General features: G+C 40.7%; 2 protein-coding genes across 4 annotated transcripts in view; both read right to left on the minus strand.

Moving 5' to 3' along the window:
• Positions 1 to 3103: 3103 nt before the first annotated feature.
• On the minus strand, positions 3104 to 10627 carry zgc:91999 (uncharacterized protein LOC445104 homolog). Its single transcript, XM_057322126.1, has 10 exons — positions 10495 to 10627; positions 8454 to 8522; positions 7616 to 7772; positions 7212 to 7447; positions 6539 to 6694; positions 6278 to 6453; positions 5767 to 5887; positions 5313 to 5386; positions 4477 to 4556; positions 3104 to 4396 (listed from the first exon to the last, which is right to left on the minus strand). The coding sequence occupies exons 2-10, from the start codon at positions 8508 to 8510 to the stop codon at positions 4284 to 4286; spliced, it is 1170 nt and encodes a 389-aa protein (XP_057178109.1). The 5' UTR covers positions 8511 to 8522; positions 10495 to 10627; the 3' UTR covers positions 3104 to 4283.
• Positions 10628 to 11954: 1327 nt separating this feature from the next.
• Positions 11955 to 21948, minus strand: part of LOC130546690 (SH3 and multiple ankyrin repeat domains protein 1) — a 70069-nt gene continuing 60075 nt past the window's right edge. For all 3 annotated transcript variants that reach the window (XM_057322058.1, XM_057322059.1, XM_057322060.1), the window contains 5 exons: positions 20396 to 20511; positions 19714 to 19837; positions 19356 to 19603; positions 16660 to 19271; positions 11955 to 16159 (listed from right to left, as the gene is read on the minus strand). In XM_057322058.1, the coding sequence (XP_057178041.1) occupies positions 15073 to 16159; positions 16660 to 19271; positions 19356 to 19603; positions 19714 to 19837; positions 20396 to 20511 (4187 nt within the window). In that variant the 3' untranslated portion in view covers positions 11955 to 15072. The remainder of the gene's footprint in view (positions 16160 to 16659; positions 19272 to 19355; positions 19604 to 19713; positions 19838 to 20395; positions 20512 to 21948) is intronic.

The following is a 21948-nucleotide window of genomic DNA, read 5'->3' on the forward strand; positions in this document are numbered from 1 at the left end:
TGAACTGAAGTGACGTGATCTGAACAAACTGACTGTGAAATGAACAGAGAAATTCTGTAGTTCTAGCAGAAGTGTTCTGGCAACCAGTGTTTTCTGTGAGAAATCCTCATGAAACTCTACAAACACCATCACCACCTTCACTTATTACAACACCACCTTCACTTTATTTCTCTTGTGCGTTTACAAAAGATCTTATTGACAATGAACACAAGTTCAGATGTTGACGGTTGTTGTTTAGTCACCATTATGCTGATCAGTGTTTGCTTTAGTTGGGCTCTTGACTCTTTGCTTTTACCTTCAGATTTTCTTTAGCTTTTATGGCTGATAAAAGCTGAGAGAAAGTGATTTCATGTTCTTTCTGATAGTGAGAGTCATCATCTACTGGCCGTCTCCATTCATGTATTCACTGGTTGTAAGTGCTTTTGTGATGCTCCCAGACATTACAGTGTTAAGTGATATTATGAAGGACTTTAAAACACATCATGGACATTAAAAATGATAAAACATGAGATACGCAGACATCAAGATTCAACCCTGTTCATCTCAACAATGGTGATAACTAACAAACTATTCAGATAAACGCAATGCATTCTGGGTACCATCATAGTTCAAAACTCATCCATGATTCCCAGCATGCATTGCAACATGAAGCTTTTCATTTAATGTCACCACTGTTGAGATTCATACATTGATTATTCATGTCTATGTGTGAAAAACCATCTCTTGTAATTTAATGTACATTATGTTTTCTAAATCTGTTCATATGAATGTTATCGCAAGAAATCTGTGCATTCAGCCGAAGCTCATTCACACAGATATAACAAAAACCAACAAAAATATGAATCACATAAAACCAACACTCAACTAGATGACGATTCACGTCATCATCAACCGGACTAACAAATCTGATCACTTTTTCTTTTGAGTGTCCTTCATTTCCCAGCCCAAAGAGAAAGCACAGTATATTAGATCAAGGGCGAAGAGCTCAACTAAAGTAAACACTGATCACATTAATGGAGACTTTAATAACAATGAAACATCAAGTCATTCATGTTCTCCAGCATGTTGGTGAAAGTCCCTGTGAAGCAGAAGTGGTGATTGTCTTCAGTTTTCTGACATATTTCACAATGAAACTTAATATTGAATGAGGAAGAATAGTGGGTGTGGCTCATGTTTTCTACTGTGATTGATTGATGAATAAAAACAACATGTTCTGCTCAAGCCGTCAAACTCACTTCATCAGAGAAAGATCATCACTAGAGGACAGAAGTGCATTTTCAGATTTCATGATCATTACTTTTGTTTAAAAGAAAACATGTTTTTTTCAGTAACATGGAAAAATGTCAATTTGGTGTAAATGTATGGCGTTTTATGGAATTTTACTGTTTTAATAAAAAAATGTGAAAATACTGTTACGTTATACTGCATTTTCCCTGTAAAAATACATTTATTTTTTACAGTGTATAGATAGCATCTAATTAATATTTACATTTATCACAAAGAACTGTGAAGTCTACATGGTGTAAATAGAATATATAACACAACTAGTACATTTAGCCGCTGCTAAATTCAACTGGGAAAATAAAGACTATATTTGGTGTCAATGTGTGTTTTTAAAATATTTTTTACAGTTATGATAAAAATGTGATATGGCTGTGAAATTCTAATGGATCTTTCAGTAAAAATACACTTTATCCAACTCTGACAAAAAAATAAACATGAACATTTTTTAAAGGACATGTCAGGTTAACAACACACAACAATGACTTTAATTTAAAGGAAATAGAGCGTTTTTACCAGTAACACATTTAATCAGTTAAAGAACAGGTGACATGTACATTAGGTGTCAATGTATGCATTTTTATGGAATTTCACAGTTCTGATTAAAATGAGATGTTACTGTTAAATGCTACTGTTTTTTCTCTGTAAAAATACATTTATTTTTTACAGTGCAGGATGCAAGAGCTAATTTATCCCAAATGTCAAATTACCCATAACCCCTTGCACTAATGAAATGCAATTTCCTGACAAAATATCCAAATACTCACAACTTATTCTAAAATTCATGTTATGATGTTATGTTCAGGTAGCTTTTATGAACATAATATTTAACGTGCTCAGAAAAAAACTTGCATGAATCTGTTAGTTTAGCAGTTGACCTGAAAGATGAAATTCTATATTGCAGAAGTTACTAATCCATTCGTTTCCATTCCAATGAGCTTTTGTGAAAGAATTCATTGCCAAACGTTGACAAAGTTAATACCCAGAAAAACACAGAGCCCTTTAATATCTCAATTATTTCTCCTAGACATAAATGAGATTAAATAGAGAACAAATAGAAACTACTGCTCAAGTCTAATCTGCATCTCAGATGTTTCTCCCGATAAAAGAGTCAGAAATCTGACAAATGGGTCTGTCATTATAGTATCAGAAGAGACGTTAACAATGTGTCAAACTGAGCTCAGATTTGTCAAGTCTGCAATCAAAAGTCAATATTAGTGAAGATCTCAATATGAACTCAGACATTTCTCATCAAATTGACTCAAATCCAGATTATTTGACTTCTACAATTTACATTCATTTACACCTCCAGACTCTTCATGTGTTTCAACAATTACACTCTGAAACATCAGAGACTAAGTTGATATTTAAACAACTGAGAACTCCATCAAATCTCCTGAGCTATGAAAGAGCAACATCTGAGCGATAACATCTTCCTCTGGGACTTTAAATCTTTCAAATACAGAATTCATCAATCTTATTTCCAGTTTTCTTCCTAAGTCTGTTTGTCTAAATATTTTATACACAAAGTCAACACACCAGCTTCTCTCTGTTTGGAAACGTGTGATTTCAGATCCACCAGCAGAGGTCCCTGTCATTTCAGGATTACTGATGAGTTGCTATAGTTACGCACCTGTTCCTGGCTGTTCACCTGTTCAAATTCCTCTTTCGTAAAGTCTTGATGCTGTTTCTAGAAATACTGGTTACCATCATGTGTTCATCACATGTTTATTGCTTTAATAAGAATATGCTTGTCTCTGTAACATTTATCTGATTTAAGATTGTCAGTTTCAGATGTTCAGATGTTTCAGATGTACTGGTTTTGTTTATGCATAGACTCTCTTAGAGGGTTTCCAAAATCTGAGAGGAACGTGAACCAATTATAATATAAATGAAAGTATAAAGGTTTATTAATAAAGCGAAATGATGTTTTATTGTGCTGTTGGTGTTGCATATAGTTGTTTTAATAGGGGCGATACAAAATGTAATTTTCACCGGAAATTCAGCAGCCACAAAAATATTTGGACACTTATGTCACACTTACAAATGTCATTGTATTAGATAACAAAATATCAAAGCTAGTGCATTAGTTTAATGTTAACACACACACACATAGTTTTCAAGCAAACCATTTCATAAAGTGAAGTTTGTTTTAAACAATAATATGCAAAATTAAGAAATAAAGTGTTGACCCTTTATCTTAAAAAAAGGTGCTTCATGATGCGATAGAAGAACCATTTTGGTTAACATTCAAAACACTTTCTTGTTTAAAGGGTTCTTTGACGTAAAAGATTCTTTACATTATGTAAGGGATAATGAAATGTGAATTTGAAATATTTTATTAGCTCATTTTTACCGAATGCAGACCTTCCGCGAGGAAAAGCCGTTTACTTTCGGTTTTAAGGTAAGAAACGATGTTCAAATGTCACGAACAGGCAACTTGGTTAAATAATTTGTAAATATAATGTCATATATGTTATTAAAAGACATATTTACATTTAATTTGTCAAAAAAAAACTGTCAAAATGATTTGTTGCACCCGGGTTAACCGTGTGTTATTAGTTTTGAGCAGTTGTTATCTGGCAATAACGAAACTGCAAATGTCGCGACTGGCCAATCAGAATCAAGCGTTCCAACGAGCCGTGTAATAAAAAAAGTAAGAAAGAAGTAAATAGTTCTTTGGAGAACGCCAGATTGTTCTTCTATGGCATCGCTGTGAAGAACCTTCTGTTGACCCTTATTTCAGAGAGTGTGTTTGACAAAAGTGACCTGTCATTTCATACTGTACATCCACTATTAATACCACCTTAACTTCAGTTAATATTCATTGCAAACATATCTCAGAAAAGTCAAACTACTTCTAACCAAAGCTTAATTCAGGATCAATTACTTTAGACGACTCTCGCTTCAATATTTTGTGAGACTCAACATGTGTCCAAATCATTTCTGGTGGCTGTGTTTATAATATCCAAAACAGAAAAGTGTAAATAAGCGTTATGACATTATTGCACAGGCAGCACATAATTGGCTGGATAATATCCTTCAACTCCGCCCTCCTTCACCCCCCAGCACCAGCCCTGGTCATCTTCATCCGCCACCTTGAGGAATACCTCACCTGTAAGACAGACAGGTTCAGATCACCTGATGTGCTTTCATCATTTATCCACAGATGCTCATGTTGTCATGTACAATCACCTGCTTTAAATGACAGTTCGTCGGCTTCTGCTCCTTCATAATTGTACATCGCTCGTACACGCACGCCTCCGATCATGACCCTGACAAAAAAAAAACATCCAAGAGAATTTCGACGTTTGTTGCACCCATTAACACGAATACTCTAAAGTATCAAAGTAAAAAATAAAAATGTAATAAAAAATATTGACGTTTGACACATAACATATATATATACTGTAGCCTATATAAAAACCTTTTCATATCGCTCAAAGACACTAAAGCTCATCACATAAAAGACGATTTTCACTAGCATGAATCTGCCAGAACTGCGTGTCGTCCAAAAGCTAAATGACAGCGCAGAGAAGCTGTTGTAAGTGAGATCATTGTGTCACGGGACAAACGCAACAAAAGTGATAACAATACGCTCACAAAAATGGAACGAGATGAAGCAAAAACACAAAACAGACAAAAGCAACACTGAACATTAAAGTCTTAAATGAACCGAAGAGAGTCTCTTCATTAAGTTACATTGGCTCCCTATAGTCGCTCGCATCCAATTCAAAGCTCTGCTCCTGGCCTACAAGAGCCATTTAATTCATTATTTAAATTGATTTTATTCATTTAACTTTATTGAGCACTTTGTGCTGATGGGTGTCAAAAATGATCAATTAAATACATTATATCTCTGAACTGTAAAAATTAAGATGAGGTAAATATACATTTATAGACACTAAAGTGTGCGTGTGTGCGTGTGTGTGTGTGTGTGTGTGCGTGCGTGCGTGCGTGCGTGCGTGCGTGCGTGCGTGCGTGTGTGTGTGTGTGTGTGTGCGTGCGTGTGTGTGTGCTTGCGAGCTTACGCTTTGTCCTCTGTTTCTCTCTGTACTTTTTCTTTCTTTTTTGGTTTCTGCTTTTTAATTGGAGGCGTCCATTCCTGCAACACACACCCACACGATTAAAGATGACTAAATACAAACATACAATAAAAATAAATAAAAAAGCAGGGTTTAAATATACAGTAAAAAATACTCTTTATATAAATAATATATGACAGTTATTAATAATATATGACATTGATATCAATATCAATATTGCAGTCACACCCAAAGGGAGTTTTTAGATACAACACACAGTCAAACGCATGAAGTGTCATTGTGCTCTAGACAATAAATCTCTGACATGTAAACTTGGGTTATAAGTTTCTATAGGTACAGTAAAACCAAACTATCTATCTTACAACCCGTCAGTTAATTTAAACAAAAGACAAGTAACTTCACTATACTATTTACTTGAATGCAGATGTTTTACACACACCTCTAGGTTGGGCCAGTCGGTGGGCATCCCGGGCCCACAGTTGTTTTTCCACCAGCGCAGGTCATCTTGCTCGCTGATGGTCATGATAGTGTGATGCAGTTCACTGTAAACTGCTTTTATACTGAAACACACAAACACTCCAGTTAACTTTGAGTATCAACATTACATTAAACGGTTAGGATAACTTTATTCAAAAATAATATTAAAAACAAGATTTTGTTTCATGCTTTCCCATGTAAATGATTGTCCAGTCACAACTTTTAAGTTGTGTGAATATCCATGATGTTCTGCATCGTAGAGTAGATACAGATTGAGTTGCTCTGACATGTTTAGTATAAAATATATTCCCCAAACAAGAAGATCATATTATGCAAAAAAAGTTGATTTAATGTAATGTTTATAGACAAAGATAAGTTTCTAAAAATAAATTGGTTTGTAATCTTTATTTTTAAGAGTGTTGGTTTTAGGTTATGAGTAAAGTAGTACTTAAGAAACGTGATCACACACAAACCTCTCATTGTTGGTGATGTCGAGGTGTCTGTGTACAGACAGGAAGGCCTGTTTCAGGAAACTGATCCTCTTCCTCTCCTCCTCCTGCGATTGGTCGAACACAGATTCCATTTCCTCCATGTATCGAGGTGCAAAGCCAGTGACGTTCTCCAAGACCTTCTCATAACGCTCATGTGCCTGCGACAACATCCACAGTCAGACCTGAGATCAGTCACTAGCATTGTGATGATTGATTTAGTTTAGATGTATTTTTGGTGGTTACTTTGTTGCGGTCTTGTGTTGCTTTCTCTTTCATCTGCTGAATCTTGGAGAGTTTGCTTTCGCTCAGGTTGGGCTTGTGTTTGGCTTGACTCTCTTTCTCCTGTGCTTTCTGCTCCTTTTGGCATGACTTATGATAAACCGCACGAGCCTTTTCCAACTAACAGAGATGAACATTTGTTAAAATAGTACAGTCAATTCACAATTCATTTCATCTTTAAAGTCCCTGTGAACCGGAAGTTGCGATCGTTTTTACTTCCGTAATTTGACGCATTTCCTAGTGAAACGGAAATTCTAATGAGAAAAATAGTGGCCGTGGCTTTCGTCTTTCTCTGCGATTTGATTGGATGTATAAAACAACCGTTGCATTTTGAAGTGGAAGGGGAGGAGTTAACGGATGCTCCGCCCAAGCCGTCTAACATCCAGTACGTCATCTACGACGGATAGTCATTACAGGAAAGAAGTGCCTTTTCAGATTTTAACTAAAGATTACAAGGGCACATGAATTTTAAAAAGAGAATAACCCACATTGATAAACTATTTACAATAAACGCATTGTGATTTTTTATTTCACTGGGACTTTAACAACTTATAAAGTGTGAAGTCTGCAATGTAGTGTATATTGCTATTGATGTATTGTTTGTGGAGGTCATGTGATCAACTAATAAGAATTTTACTTTTTTTAATCTTTTCACCCAGGGCTTCTGAGCACGCGAGAAAGCCGTCTCAAGGTCATGAGACTCTCTGAAGCCACAGAACATCTTCCGTGGAAACGTCTCCTTCTGCCAAGAGCGTATGCGTTCTCCGTCTTCTCCCACCAGAGACTGACAGATGGACGTGTGCAGGGCAGACAGACGCTCGGCGGACGAGAAGAAGCACTGCCAGGCCCGCATCAGTGACCCGTAGAGCGGCCCTGACCCGGAGAAATGAGTGAGACACCATTGTCCAACAGAGAGACATTATTAAGCGTCTAAATACGTTTTGGGGTTTCTATTTACTTATGTGCATTGCCAAATTAAAAACCAATTACAAATGGAACTAAACTAGTTTCCAACATCTAGCTGGAGCTTTAAAATCTCACGGCTGTCTGTGATGGACTTCCATCTCTTGCTCCATTCAGTCAGCTGGCGGGCGTACTGACGCTCGACCTGGGCTCTGTCCTTCATACACGCTATGATGTCCTTAGAAGCCTGGTACGACTCTGACGTTCTCCGCACCGTCCGCACATAATTTCCTGGCTGGGAGACAAACACAGAAGGAAATCGATACAGAATTGGACGGAGTTTGAGAAACGAATTGCCTGTCAACCAGACCATTGTACACACTTTTAACAAAACCTAGTGAGCTCCCAAAAAAGACAGCATTTCAAGACAGCATTATTCTACCTATTAACATACTGCACGTGAATTTGGCTCACATATTTCTTTACAAAGAAAGCAATCCCAGAAAGCATTGTGCCAAGCTCAGTGAATGTCCAAGAGAAGATGTGTTATTTCATGACTATAGTCACAGTTAAAGGGACAGATCACCTAAAAATGAAAACTCACATCATTTACTCACCCCGCTTGTCATTTCAAACCTGTATGACTTTCTTTCGCAGAACACAAAGAAGATGTTTGAAAGAAAGTTGGTAACTGAACAGCACTTCTATTGTATGAACACAAAACCAGTGCAAGTGAATGGGTGCCGGTTGTCAATTGTCTTCAAAATATCTTCTTTTTGTGTTCCGTTAAAGGTTTGAAATGACAAGAGGGGGAGTAAATGATGACACATTTTCACTTTTGGGTGAACTGTCACTTTAAAGCATGTTGTTGGACACGATGCATAACTTTGCCAAAATAAGTCATTTCACGAGGCCCATTTCAGTCACGATACTGCCTTAGAAAATAGCCGCCTAGATGAGGCAGGTCTCTTCTTACCATCCAGAAACTGAGTTTGTTGAGATCCTCAGGTGGAGATGTTGGAGGGTCGGCCATGACTGAAGCGGCCTGCAAAAAAAACTAGTTAAAACCATCGTGTTTACATGAACCCACGCGTGCACTGAAAAAAATGATTATGTGCCTCAGTAGATTTTATGAAAAGAAATGATTAAAATATACTTAATATAATTATGTTCCTGTTTTAAAAATTGTTTTAGTTAAAATAACGTAAAAATCTTGGGAATAAAATCTACTAATTTTGTTAAGATTTTAATTATTTTGTTTAAGTAATTTAAAGTAAATCCAACTCAATTTTATTATGTTAAACCCATATAAATTGGTCAAATTAAGTTTAATTATTTATTTTGTGTTGAGACCACATAAATATTTTTTGTAGATATAACTACCTTGGCAGTTGATCTGTAGTTCCCAGCATGCTTTGTATCTGACTGCATTAGGAGATTAATTTTCCAGATTAACTGTCATTTTAAGTGTTTTTCAGTAAAAAGAAAGACTTGTTCGTGTTTTTTGTTGATTTATCTTTGAGATTTAGGAGAGTTTTGGTATTATTTTAAAGTTTGTGTTTTTTAAGTGGTTATCGTTGTTCAGAAGAGCGTTGCTTGTGCCTATAGGCTGATGTTTGGTTAAATGTCTGGCTATCCTCCAGAGCTCACCGCTGTCTGTGTGACTCATTCTGAATCTCTCACTGCTGTATGCATGCACGACTGTAACTGGATACAGATGCTTGTGATGATAAACATCTTTTAAATGTGCTGTCAATTCTTGATCATTACACAGGAATATATACAGTATAATATTGAAAAAATACTGTCGATCAAGAAATATCCTTAAAGACGACTGCAAGTGAGAAGTTTACATAACACAAGAAATAGATTAAAATCCAGCTGAATAATAAAGGTAGAGTTCGAATTGATAGACAGCAATGCATTTATAAATATACATCTGTTTATGAGCATACTGTATGTGTGTGTGTCAGTACTGGACTCTAGGATCAGAAATAGAATCCACTCCCCCAACCCACCCTGAAATTCCTGACACCACCCGAGAGATCCCCAAATAAACAAGATCCAGCAGGTCATGTTACACGCGCACACACACACGCTATAACATCTTCCTTCACAACACACGTTCCATGTTAAAATACATGCACACCACTGTCAGAAATATGTTTATAAGTGGGCGATGCTGGATTTTCAGGGCATTTTTATCTTCATGAAAACATGTCTTTCTAACACACGTGTATCTTCAGCTTACGTCACATACTTAAATAGACTCAGTTAATAATAATGGTCACTATGGAAGCTAAACACATAACTAGACGAGAATAGAGCGTTATTAAATATATCAAATGTCAGAAAAGAGCAGAAGAATTCAGCAGCGGAGCATTGGCAACAACGTATCGGGCAGACGTCGGTTCATTTCTATCCCCCTTTCTTTTACAAGATATTACAATATCAGTTAGTTGGTGATTCACTTCCTGTTTTTTAAACCTATGAAGAATACAAGAACAGGGTAATGTCATGTACACTTTAGCCTGGATGTGATCAATTGTCAACATAAACATGTTTCGGCACATTCAACACATCGATCACATAATATTTCTGCAAGTGTGTGACTTGACATTTACACAATTTACATAAAAATCATTAGCTTCTTACTTTCGGTACAACATCCGGTAACACTTTACTTAAAGCATACACGTATAATGCATTATAAAAGTCATTTTAATGTATTAATTATGCACCTTGTAATGTCTCATGAATAATTGTAACTACAGTTTATACATTATAACACTTATCAATTCATTTTTATATTGGTTATAATTCTTTACAACAACATTTATTGTATTACAACGCACATTATGAACAATTATAATGCATCAAACCATTTAATAACCCTTAATAATGCGTTATACCTGAAGGCTTTAAGTAAAGTCTTACACAATATCCTTTACAGACATTATAATGATGACGACAGGCGCTTTAGAAATCACAGTGACGAGATAAAGAATAAGTCTTACCTCCCGGCCCAAGGTTCTTCTTCTGTCTCACTAACAGAAGTATTTTTCACTGCTGGTCCATGTTTGATGATTCCCTTCAGTGTGCGTGTGTGTGTGTGTGTGTGTGTGTGTGTGTGTGTGTGTGTGTGTGTGTGTGTGTGTGTGTGTGTGTGTGTGTGTGTGTGTGTGTGTGTNTGTGTGTGTGTGTGTGTGTGTGTGTGTGTGTGTGTGTGTGTGTGTGTGTGTGTGTGTGTGTGTGTGTGTGTGTGTGTGTGTGTGTGTGTGTGCACTAAACCACAGTCAGCTGTTACACAGAGGCGCATATGTACTGTACACACGTGTGTGTTCTCTCTCTCTCTCTCTCACTCTCATGTCGGTGTAAATGAGTTGTCAGGTGTGAAAGTTAAGCGTGTTGTAGAATGTGAGAGTTATTTCAGCTCTCTGCCAATCACAACTCACAGCCAAAAACTTCTGAAATGTAAAGCAATCAGTGTGTTACTGAAGAAGTTCATAAGGTCAATCTGTGTGTTTCATTTTACGTTTGCATTTCAGATCTTGTGGAATGAACTCGTAACACTGGTGAACATCGCCTCGGTAACAAGAATGAAGACCCAGAGCAACCACTGTCATGTGACATCTACAGCTATTCGCCCAAAAATGATACGTGTCATCCTCATGTCATTCCAAACATGTACGACAGCGTCATGAAATACAATGGAACAGTAAATGAGAAAAGAAAAAATAGAGGTCTTGATTTTAGGAATCAGGAAGGAATCGAATGGAAAAATGTACTCGTATGTAGGAAATTGAAAAACCCAGTGACATATATAAAGGGTGACGAATAATAATGATTTATGACAAAAAATAAAAATCACGCACTGTGGAGATACAAAGTTTCAGAAGGACAGCAGCGATATGAAAGATTACAAAGTGACCAAAAAACTTTCACTTCAAAACGGACAAAAATAATGGTCATACAATTATTATTAAAGATGTCTGACTACAAATCGACTTTTATTCTATTCCTCAGACAAAACTACAGTATTCGGATTCTGACTATTGCACAAACAATATGCACTGTTGATATGGTGCTTAACCTTCTGAAGTTTGACAGGTGTGATCACTATATGAAAACATCAGTGTCTTCTAAATTTCTTCTTTTGTGCTGCACAATAAAAATGATCAAAATCCCTCCAAAAATAGCAGAGTTAATGATAAAGGATTGTTTTTAACTAAACCTTTTACATTAAATAAAGAGGCGACCGTCCACTTCTGAAAAATGTAGGGGCCAAAAAGGGTTCCTTGCAGCATGCCACATAAGAACCATTTTCGTCAAAAATTCTTTGAAAAAACATTTCTTTCTTACCTTTGGTGCAATGAAAAGGAATCCTACAAAGAGTCTTTAAGGCAACTTGTATTCACCTCTGGATTGTTTTTTATACTGTATGTATATGTAGAGGCCAAGAAGAGATGAGAAGAAATTCAACAAGAGAATAATTTATTCAAACCTCTGAAGCAGAGCTTATGTATCATCATATTCATCAATTATTGTACAGAACAATAGAAATATCTGATATTTATATATATATATATACCTTTAAATTCTGCATACATCTCCATACACACACACACACACACACACACACACATATATATACTGTACTGTATATTTCCTTTGTTCCTACTTCCTTAAATATATTTTCAAATGAAATGGAGTTATGCTTTACTCCTATAAAACACCCACCACTGGCATAACAAACACACAAGCACACATACACACACTCGATGTGTGTTTGTGTGTTGAACAGAGCGCACTTAAGCTATATAAACAATGGATTCTTTCATTGTGTTTTGATTTTTGGAAGACTGATTCTGCTTATGGTATTAAAACATTTACATACTTAATTCTTATATGGATATTATTGGAATTGCGATGACTTTTTCGTTTTACTGTTTAAAGTCGACATGAGATGCTTGCAACCCATTTTAGGTCTGTAGGCTGAATCTGTGTTTTTAAATAGGACAGATTATTTTATGAGAATAAATAAAAGCCAACCATTAGGAACTGTTTGAATACTGAAAAGTTAACTTTTTTGTTTTCTTTGAAAAAAACAAGAATGTGCATTATGACGGTAAACTGGTCAATTAAATTTAATGTTGACTTTAATCATCATTATTATCAGATGGATGAAAGCCTGATGCTATGTAAATATGCACAGTACACTCTTAAAAGGCTTAAAAGTTTTTTCGCAGGGATGCCATAGAAGAACCTAACCATTTGCTCAAAGGTTCTTTAAAGAACCATCTCTTTCTTACCTTTTTAAAAGCTGAAGAACCTTTTTTTGCCACAAAGAACCTTTTGCAAAACAGAAAGGTTTAAGGTTCTTTATGGAACTAAAAGGTTCTCCTATGGCATTGAAGCACCTTTTGAAGCACCTTTTTTTAAGAGTGTAGCCTGATTTTCATTAATATAATAATGACATTATTAAAATTCATCATACGCTTGATCTAGTCATCCCCAAAACAATGAAAGAAGTACATTCTCACTGTCCGTCTGGAGACGTTTGACCTTTCAGCTTCAAAGTGGGAGGACCATAATTCGTTAAAAGTGCTCTAGAAGCGAGGACGTAACTTTAACTCTGTATTCCAGAGAGTTTCTGTCTCTTCCACACCCAGTCCGTATCCGTCCATCAGTGGACGTCTTAGCAGTTCTGTCTAACCTCATCCTATCTCTCCTCTAGCTCTGAGTGGCTTCATCTTTCATACGTTCATTCTGCCCTTCAGAGGAAACAGTGGAGACAGAGAAAGCAGAGGAAAGCCTGGAGAGATGCACGGGGGGAAAAAGGAGGCAGAGCGTGAGGTAAGAAAGAAAAGTGCTGGATAAACTCTATCATCTATAGACTGAGATGAAGAATTCGCCGCGTGAAAAGTAAGTTGCGTAAGTGCTATGTGTGTAATTATAGGGCTCCATTGTGTTAGCAGAAATATAAATGCCATGCTGCACACAACAAATGATGTGTAATGGACAAAATGGATGATTTTGTGCATGTTTTAAATGAAATATTTAAAAGAAATATCTATATTACTCTATAAAACAAAACATGTTTATAACTATGGGTAGGTTGCACCAAGAAGGAACTTAAATCTAGAAAAATTTAAAGATTGAAGCAGATTTTCCGCATAATTTGGCCAAAGACACGGCATCATCGCATCGCGCAATCTGTCAAAACCTGCTCCCAACGTCAATCAGACATCCTCACCGACATGTGTGCCACGTTCTTAAACAAGACGCCTGGAAACAACACTAAGCCATCTGATCTATGAAGAAAGCTGTCATGTTTGATTTCTTAAAAGTATGCGAGGTTCATGGCACAAACTCATAAACGTTGTTGTAAACTTTTGAAACGTTTGTATACGCACACCGGTCTGGTATCACAGGGACATTTCCACAACCATAAACATGAAGCGGCATAAAAGGAAACGTGATTGGTTGCTTGACCTGAGGTATGCTGCCTTCACGTGCTCTCGGAATTATCGAAAACATGAGTTTCCGGGGTAAAAATGCAAATGAACGCCCTCTGATGTTGCGTTTTCCACTGGGAAGTTGGGAAATAATTTTGATGCCCGAGTTCCCGAGATGGGCGGGCCTTACACAATAAACATGGCGGATGGGAGAATGATTTCTGTTGTGAGTGACAGATATGATTTCTTTGTTTTTCCGCAACAGCTTCATAGCCTTGTCGTTAAATTAGTACATATTTACATATATGACTCATACTGAATGTTTTATGCACTGTGAAAATAGCATGTAGGCTATTTCACCAATACTGCAGAATAGTCCACAAGCTGACTAGTAAAACTATACAGTAGGATGTACGGTTGAAAACTATTACCATATAACATTTTCCCAAGATACACGCAAGCATGAATTTGGCGTCCTCCATTCTTTTTGACAACAAAGCACCTGAACACAACCAGCTCGGAATCATGACATCAGAAGTGGGAATTATCAAATTTCCGAGAGCACGTGAAGGCAGCATTAAAGTGGCCAAGGTTTCCAGAACGTCAGTGTGAATCTGCTGCATGCCTTTTAACTATAGGAAATTAATAAATAATGTTTTCACAGGTGGTAGTTTTAAAGAAGAACTCTGCTCCCCCATTCCAGTAGTATTTTTAACTCCACATCCACCCATCCCCCCCCCACAATTGTTACCGCAAAATTTGAATAAACTTGCTGCAAAATCAAGCCTTTTGGCCACAGAAATCACAATAAATGATGTGATAATGACAAAATCCTGTGGTGCAACTTACCCTGTATGTACAAATGTCAAAAGAAACGAAAACTAGTTTTGTGATCACTAGAACCTAACAGAGATCAGATTAAATCTTCCATCATTTACTAAACTTCATCTTAAGCGTACGAAAACAGAGGGCAGAATACTCATTTATTGTGGAGTTTAGCTGCAGGCAGAATTATCCATGCACAGCTAAATGTTAGGAAGCATTTTATGTGGACAGTAAAAAAATCAAACAAACACTCTTCTCCTCACTACACTCATCCACATGTCGCTTTCTGAGCTTCGCTTAAACTCTCCTATCTCATCTGTCTGTAAGTCTCTTAAGCGCACGCTCAATGTTCATACGGTGGCCGACCCGACTCACGCCCAAATCCAGGAAGTCTTCTTTCGTCAGAGATGGCAAATGGGAGCCGTCGATCTCGTTGTCGAGAAAACGCTCCCGGTGCTCGGACAGATTCAGGTATGTCAGCCAATCGGCAACGTCGTATTTGCTCCAGTAGGGGAGAGGCTTGGACACGAAGGGCAGATTGGGTGGAGGCGGAGTTAAGGGCGGGTAGCTCATACAGGAAGGGGAGGAGCCTCCGGACAGGAAGTGGGTGGGGGAGAGAGAGCTGGACACCAGCACGTTCTGAGGAGCCACGGGGGAGGGGAGTGGGAAGAGAGCAGCGATTTGGGGGAAAAAGTGCTCAGAGAAGTGATGTGCTACACCCAGCGGGGGCGTTAGAGGAGGCTGCATTTCGTATGCGGAGCTGTAAAGTGGTGCGGATGGAAAAAGAGGGAGCGAGGACGGTCGGGGAGGTCCGGGTTGAGGGTGGTCCGAGCAGGAGATGAGAGGACTGGGTGCTCGCCGGCGCTGGGAGTACGAGTGAGATTCGGTACGCCGCAGCTCCGGCCCGAAGAACTGAAACTCTTTAGCGCGATATTTGGAGCGATGTTTTGGAGATAAAGGATAGGGGGAGTAAGATGGAGAAAGAGGAGAGTGGGAGATAGCGGAGGGAGAGAGAGGTGGATGAGAGAGGGATATCGGAGAAATGGGTGGATGAGGTAGCGATGGTGGAGACAGGGGCGCATGAGCGAGGGAGAGGGGAGAGAGGGGGGCATGGGGTAATGACGGAGGGGAGAGAACACCGTGAGGGAAAGAGATCGGAGAGTTAGACGGCGTCCAATCTTTGAGAGGAGGTGCGGGTGGTATCGGGGCCAGAGGTAGTGGGATGGGAGTTATGGCTGGGGTTAGAGAGGTCAGAGGAAGAGGAGATGAGGGTACAGGGTTGGTGTTTAGACCTGCAGCGGGGCAGTTCGTTGTTAAAGAGTTTGGAGAGAATGGACGCTGGAGTGATTGTGCAGAGGGAGGGAGGAGAGGTGCGCAGGCTGTGGGATCACCTGACAACCTGAGAATGAACAAAAAATAAATGAGTGTAAATGAGCAACATTTAGTCACACAAAATTAAGAGAAACAAAACAATTATGCTCATGCAATATGCATGGGTCAATGCTCGGATATAGTGCAAGACTGCCTTTAAAAGGACAGTTCACCCAAAAATAACAATTCTGTCACTATTTATTCACTATCAGGTCATTCACAACTTGTGTGTGAACACAGAAGATAGTTTGAGAAAGGTCTCAGTGGTTTTGTGTTCGTACAACAGAAGTCAATGGGTTTCAGTGATGTTTGGTTATCAACATTCTTCAAAATATCTTCTTTTGTGTTCTGCAGAAGAAAGAAACTCATACAAGTTTGGATGAGTAAATAATGAAAAATATATATTTTGGGGTGAACTATCCCAAAGCACCGCTAACAAACAACGAAGTCAAAAGTGCATAGTGTTAATATACGTCATGTGAATTTGCGTTCTGGTAACATTAGGAAAATCCTGAGTGTGTTTGTTACCTGTGATTTTGTTGTGGCGCTTGATTTTGCCAGCCTCCTAGCTGTTGTAGTTTACTGCTCAGCTCATTAATGATGCTGGCCTTTACGCTAGAGAGAGGTGAGTTCAGATGGCGGTCCATAAACGCTGGAATCTTGCCCGCACCCTCACTTCCTCTTGCTTGTTCATGTTCCTCCACCTCTCTTGACCTGTACATGTTGGGAGCGGTGCTGGCCTGCCGTTGTAGCATAGGTCCACTTCGACCGTTCTCCGCATGAAATTTCGACACGTTGTGCATTTGCGGTTTGGCAAGCGGAGGGTTCGGAGGTTTGGTCTTGTACATGTTCTTCTTTTGGGTGACTTTCTCAGTGTGAGACAGATCCAGCGATACTCTTGTGTCTTCTTTAAACCCATCGATACCGCTCTCCATACTTTCTCTCCTCTGACCCGCTCCATGTTCTTGCTGTCGAGCCCCTTCTTTCTCTCTTCTCTCTGCCAGGTTTTCCACGTGGTGATCGCTGCTGCTGTGACTGTCCAGTTCTTCAATTCCAGAATCCACCACGGGTTCCGTCCAATCGCGGCTCTTGACCGCCACGGGACGTCGATCACCTGTGATTACAGAATTCATTGTCGTGGTGACAGTCGCTGCAGGATACGAATGAGAAACGTTACCGTGGCCTTGCGGTGGGTAGAAAAGGGGTAGAGGCCGATGCAGCGACGTGGGTTCAGATGATGAGGTTGGGACAGAAGGAGAACTGGAGGAAGGGAATATTTGAGGTGAGGGAAGTGACGGAGATAAAGCCGACTGTGTGAGATTAGCCACCTCGCTGTCGTATGATGTAAGACTAGACGTGGCTGAGTCTCCCGCCTGGGGTGAATGTAAAGGTTGAGGTTGGTTGGTGTTCGGATGCGACGGATGCTGGGAATAGCCCGGGGCCTGGGGTGCGTTTGGGGGTTGTATTTTGGGACAGAGCTGTGGGGGTGGGATTAGAGGAGACGGCGGAAACAGAAAGGGATGAACAACAGCAGACGGATGTGCCGGTGTCTGCTGTGAGTCAACATGAGGGTTGTCTGGTAGGGACATGGTATCTTGCGGGAGTTTGGAAAGCGTTTGCTCCGGGAGCGAATAAGATCCTGACAGCTCCTTCTGTTGTTGATTATATCCACGTCTGTCCATTTCGATTCCGTTTGCAAACTGGATAGGGGGAGGTAAGGGCTCTGCGAAGACAAACTCGTCGTCTACATCCATAGATGGAGCGGGAGGTGGAAGAACCATCACATCTCCAGCTTCTCCAGCCTCACGATTCCTCCCTCTCTTTGCCTCCTTTTCTCCTTCCCTCTCCATCCCACCATCTGCCATATTCTGTCCACCCCTGTCGTCTCTTCTCTCTACCTCTTGAGTGTTGGGAATTTTGTCTGCTGTGCCGGGTTCGTTCTCCTTATCTAAAAAAGATGGCCTTCGGGGTGGAGGCTTGGGCGGTATCCTCTTGTGCCCCTCCCTCTCTCTGTCTCGCAGGTACGTGTGGTACTGATTGGTTCTGTTGTCCTGAATATTAATCTGATACTGACCGGCTTGATTTTCTGTAAACCGCACCTTGGATGCTCCTTTCTCCTCTCTATCCATAACACCCTGCTCATTCCATTCCCCGCTATCCATGCCACCACCACTTAATCTCAGCATCCTCGGAGACGGTGGACGTCTCTGGGACATCGGCCCACCTGTTGTTGCAGACGTGTTGAGTGAGGCGTGTGACTGGTAGATGTAGTAAGGAGGCACTGGTTTCTGATTGGGAGGCGAGACGGCAGAAGGAAATGCTCCGGTGCTGGACAGCTGCCGACCGAAGTGGCGATCATCTCTACGCGTGCGGCGGTCGTCTTTAAGCGCTCGTTCGCGTGCCGCCAACGCGAGTCCCAGTGGGCTCGTTGGGTCAAGAACCTTCCCTGTCAAAGGGTGGATAAAGGTAGTGGCCTGATGAGGTGTAGCTGATGCGTACTGCGGCAACCCAAACGCGGGCGGCATGCTTAAGGCGTCACCAGAGATCAAGCCTTCGTCGATAGATTTGGAAGGACGTAGACGTGGAGCGGAGGACCTGGGCTCCACGGAAGTCTGGGTAGATTCCTGCTCGTCCAACACGTCCTCCTCAGAGGAATAGTAGAAGGAGGCGCTTCTCCGACGGGAATCGCGATAGCGCTCACGTTCTCGCTGTGCTGTGCTCCTGCCCAGTGATTCCAGTTTCAGTGGCAAACTGGGTGGTGGGGGAGGAGTGGGAGTCAGGACAGCGTTTTGAGGCTTTCCCTCCATCTGCTCCTCATAAGGCTCAGGAGGTGGCTCGGGGTCCTCGCTGCTCGCACGGCTGCTATGTCCAGAGCTGCTGGTAGACGGTGCTTTAACAATAATAGTCGGGATTGAAATAGAACATTTCTCCACTTTGCCAGTCGTTTCCTCCACCTTACGCTGCTTCACCAACAGCCCCTTCCCACCCTGCCGACTTGCGACTTTGGCCACCGCCGGCACTTGGTTACGCTGTGCGGTGGATGGCTTGCTGCTCATGTCAGAGGGGGGTGTGGCGTTGCTATATCCACGCCTCAGGCCGCCCATTCTTGCTCCACTCATCTTGTTGGGATCTGTATCCCCCTGTAACCAAGAGGCCGTGATTATGACATATCCTGCCATTAACAAGAAAGAAGAAATGTTTGATATAGATATCAAAGTTCTTACCCTCCGGTTGGGTGGAACCCGGTGCTGTGTCTGGCTGTGAGGCAGATGGTGTGATGGAGGAAGTGGAGGGACAGCATAGAAATGTGCTAGGGCAGATCTCCGGTCTGTGTGGCCACCGGCGGAAAGCGGTGGCTCAGGCGCTGAGGTGTCGGGCGGAGGGGGGATGTCCTCCGGCCCAGGCACAGAAAGACTGCGGGACAACTTCATAGTAGGAGGATGAAGTTGTACCCTCTCCTCCTCGGTCACTCCTTTGGACAGAAGAGTACACAAGACAAAGTGTAAAATTATTTCAAAGCAACCTCTCATTAGCACGAGACTTCATTCAAAGGATTACTTCAATACTTGCATCTAAACTGACCCATAGATTTCTGACGCATCATCACAGCACGCTGAGTTGAATGGCCTGATGAAAACTGGGCTTGGTTATAACCATACCCAGACCCTGATGACATCATGCCAACACCTGATTGTTCAAACGTTTGCTGTAAAAAAGTTAAATGTTTGAAATATATAATACCGTTTCATATTTGGTACATTTTCCAAAATTACACATAATCTTAAAACACTATTTCCACACGTTGACTGCATTCAAATATTCCTTTTTCACCATGTGCAGCGTTAAATTACTGCTGTTTATTATTGTTTTCTTTGGAGCTGTTTTTAGTATACAGTATATTTGTGAAATTATAAAATTAAAAATTTAGCTTAAAAATATCATCAACTAAAATATTGAATACGATTCATTACAATTATTAACATTATAACAATAAAATATATGTATAAAAAGAAAGAGCTTCAATTAATCAATCGGTCAATCAATATGTGCTGCATTATATACAGTATACATAAACAGAAAACAATCAAGACACATCAAACAATGACAAACCTTACGAATAATAATTATAGTGGTGCTAAAACCTCAAAGGTATGACCATTTCTTCAAGTCGAATGTGCTTAGTCAGCTACTTGTAAAGCAACTTTGTCAACACTGTTGTATCACTGTGTTAATCAGAAGAGAGATAATGAAATAGAGATGTTACCTCATTAGTATTAAAGCCCTTGTTTCGTTCCTTCTTGCCCCCGTGACCTCTGTGACCCTGAGTGTCAGACGTGCTAATTGTCTGCTGAGCAGCAGCCAGAATCTCGTCCAGCTTATCTGGAGAACAAAAGAGAAAAAAAACCCCGCTATCAATCATGACAGCTTTATTTCTTGCAACCGTTCCATTTTTATTTATAGAAACAGCAGACCGAAAATAGCACAGCGAAGGCAAAGGGTGCAAACATGACTCGCACTCAAGAGCACACATGCGAACCACTAGGCCAGGAGTCTTCAACTAAAATTGCTTGAGGTCCAGTAAACGAACCCTCCTTACCAGCCGAGGTCCGGACAATTAAATACCTAAAAATATGAATAGAGGGGTTTTGGCAGACCAAAGAAATAAACATGTCTTTTCATATCTATTCGTGGCATAACAATGTCTGACAACAATATAATGAAGGAAAATGTGCAAAATGCCCTAATCTCTAAACCTGCACTGAACATACATTCATTTCAACATGAACAACTTTAAAAGAAAACGTCTTGGTTACGGATGTAACCTCAGTTCCCTGATGGAGGGAACAAGATGTTGTGTCGAGCCGACAGATGGGGTTCGTCCCTGAGAACCAATCGCTTCTGACTTCTTAGAATAGGTCAATGAAATTGGCGAATGAAATTTGCATGCCGGACTCCGCCCCCGGATATCCGGGTATAAAAGGGAGACGGCGTGCCTCATTCATTCACCTTTGTACTGAGGAGCCTGAGACCTCTCACGACTGCTGCAGTGGGCAGCACGTGTTGTGGCAAGAAGGACACAATGTCTCGTTCCCTCCATCAGGGAACTGAGGTTACATCCGTAACCAAGACGTTCCCTTTCTGTCGGTCTCTCGGCATTGTGTCGAGCCAACAGATGGGGTTCCTATGGAAAACGCCACAACACTGTGCCGTGTCACAATCTCTAGCGACGCGACGGTGACTGGCCTAGGCGTGTCAGCCGTGAGTGCTACCGCGAAATTGTAACCTACCAGTGGGTAGGTAGGGGGTCCCAGAGCTGTACTTGAAAGGTGGGAAGGCCCCTGCCTTCGGCCTCACAGGCGGCGGCCTTGTTTCTCTAACAGCGAAAAGCCGCCTAGTACCGTAAGGCCACTGGGTAAGCGCTACTTCCTCAAGCGGGGGATGCGCTACAGAGACCACTTCCTACTGGAGGGAGGAGTTTAGTGGAGATACCAACATGGTCTCACCGATGGGGGAGAACTCATGGGAAGAATGTGCGGACTGAAGGAGTTAACTGCGAGGTGGAGGTCCACCTAGGGAAGGTCATGGGTTACCAAGGTGGGAACCAATCATGAGGATACATCAGATGGAACTGCCCTGTTTGGGGGTTACAATGTCCAGTAGCACTAGGTCCGGTTAGAGCTATGTTGTGGATAACTCAGTTGGTACCCGGCCTAAGGGGCAGGGCTGCTCTGCCCAGCCCGCCCGCAGGAGGTGCTTGCTTAGTGATGGATGGAGTGCCTGTTCTTCACCCAGTGGGGGAAGAAGGGAGGCTAGTTT

The sequence above is a fragment of the Triplophysa rosa genome, linkage group LG23, assembly GCF_024868665.1.
Source record: "Triplophysa rosa linkage group LG23, Trosa_1v2, whole genome shotgun sequence".
NCBI lineage: Eukaryota > Metazoa > Chordata > Actinopteri > Cypriniformes > Nemacheilidae > Triplophysa > Triplophysa rosa.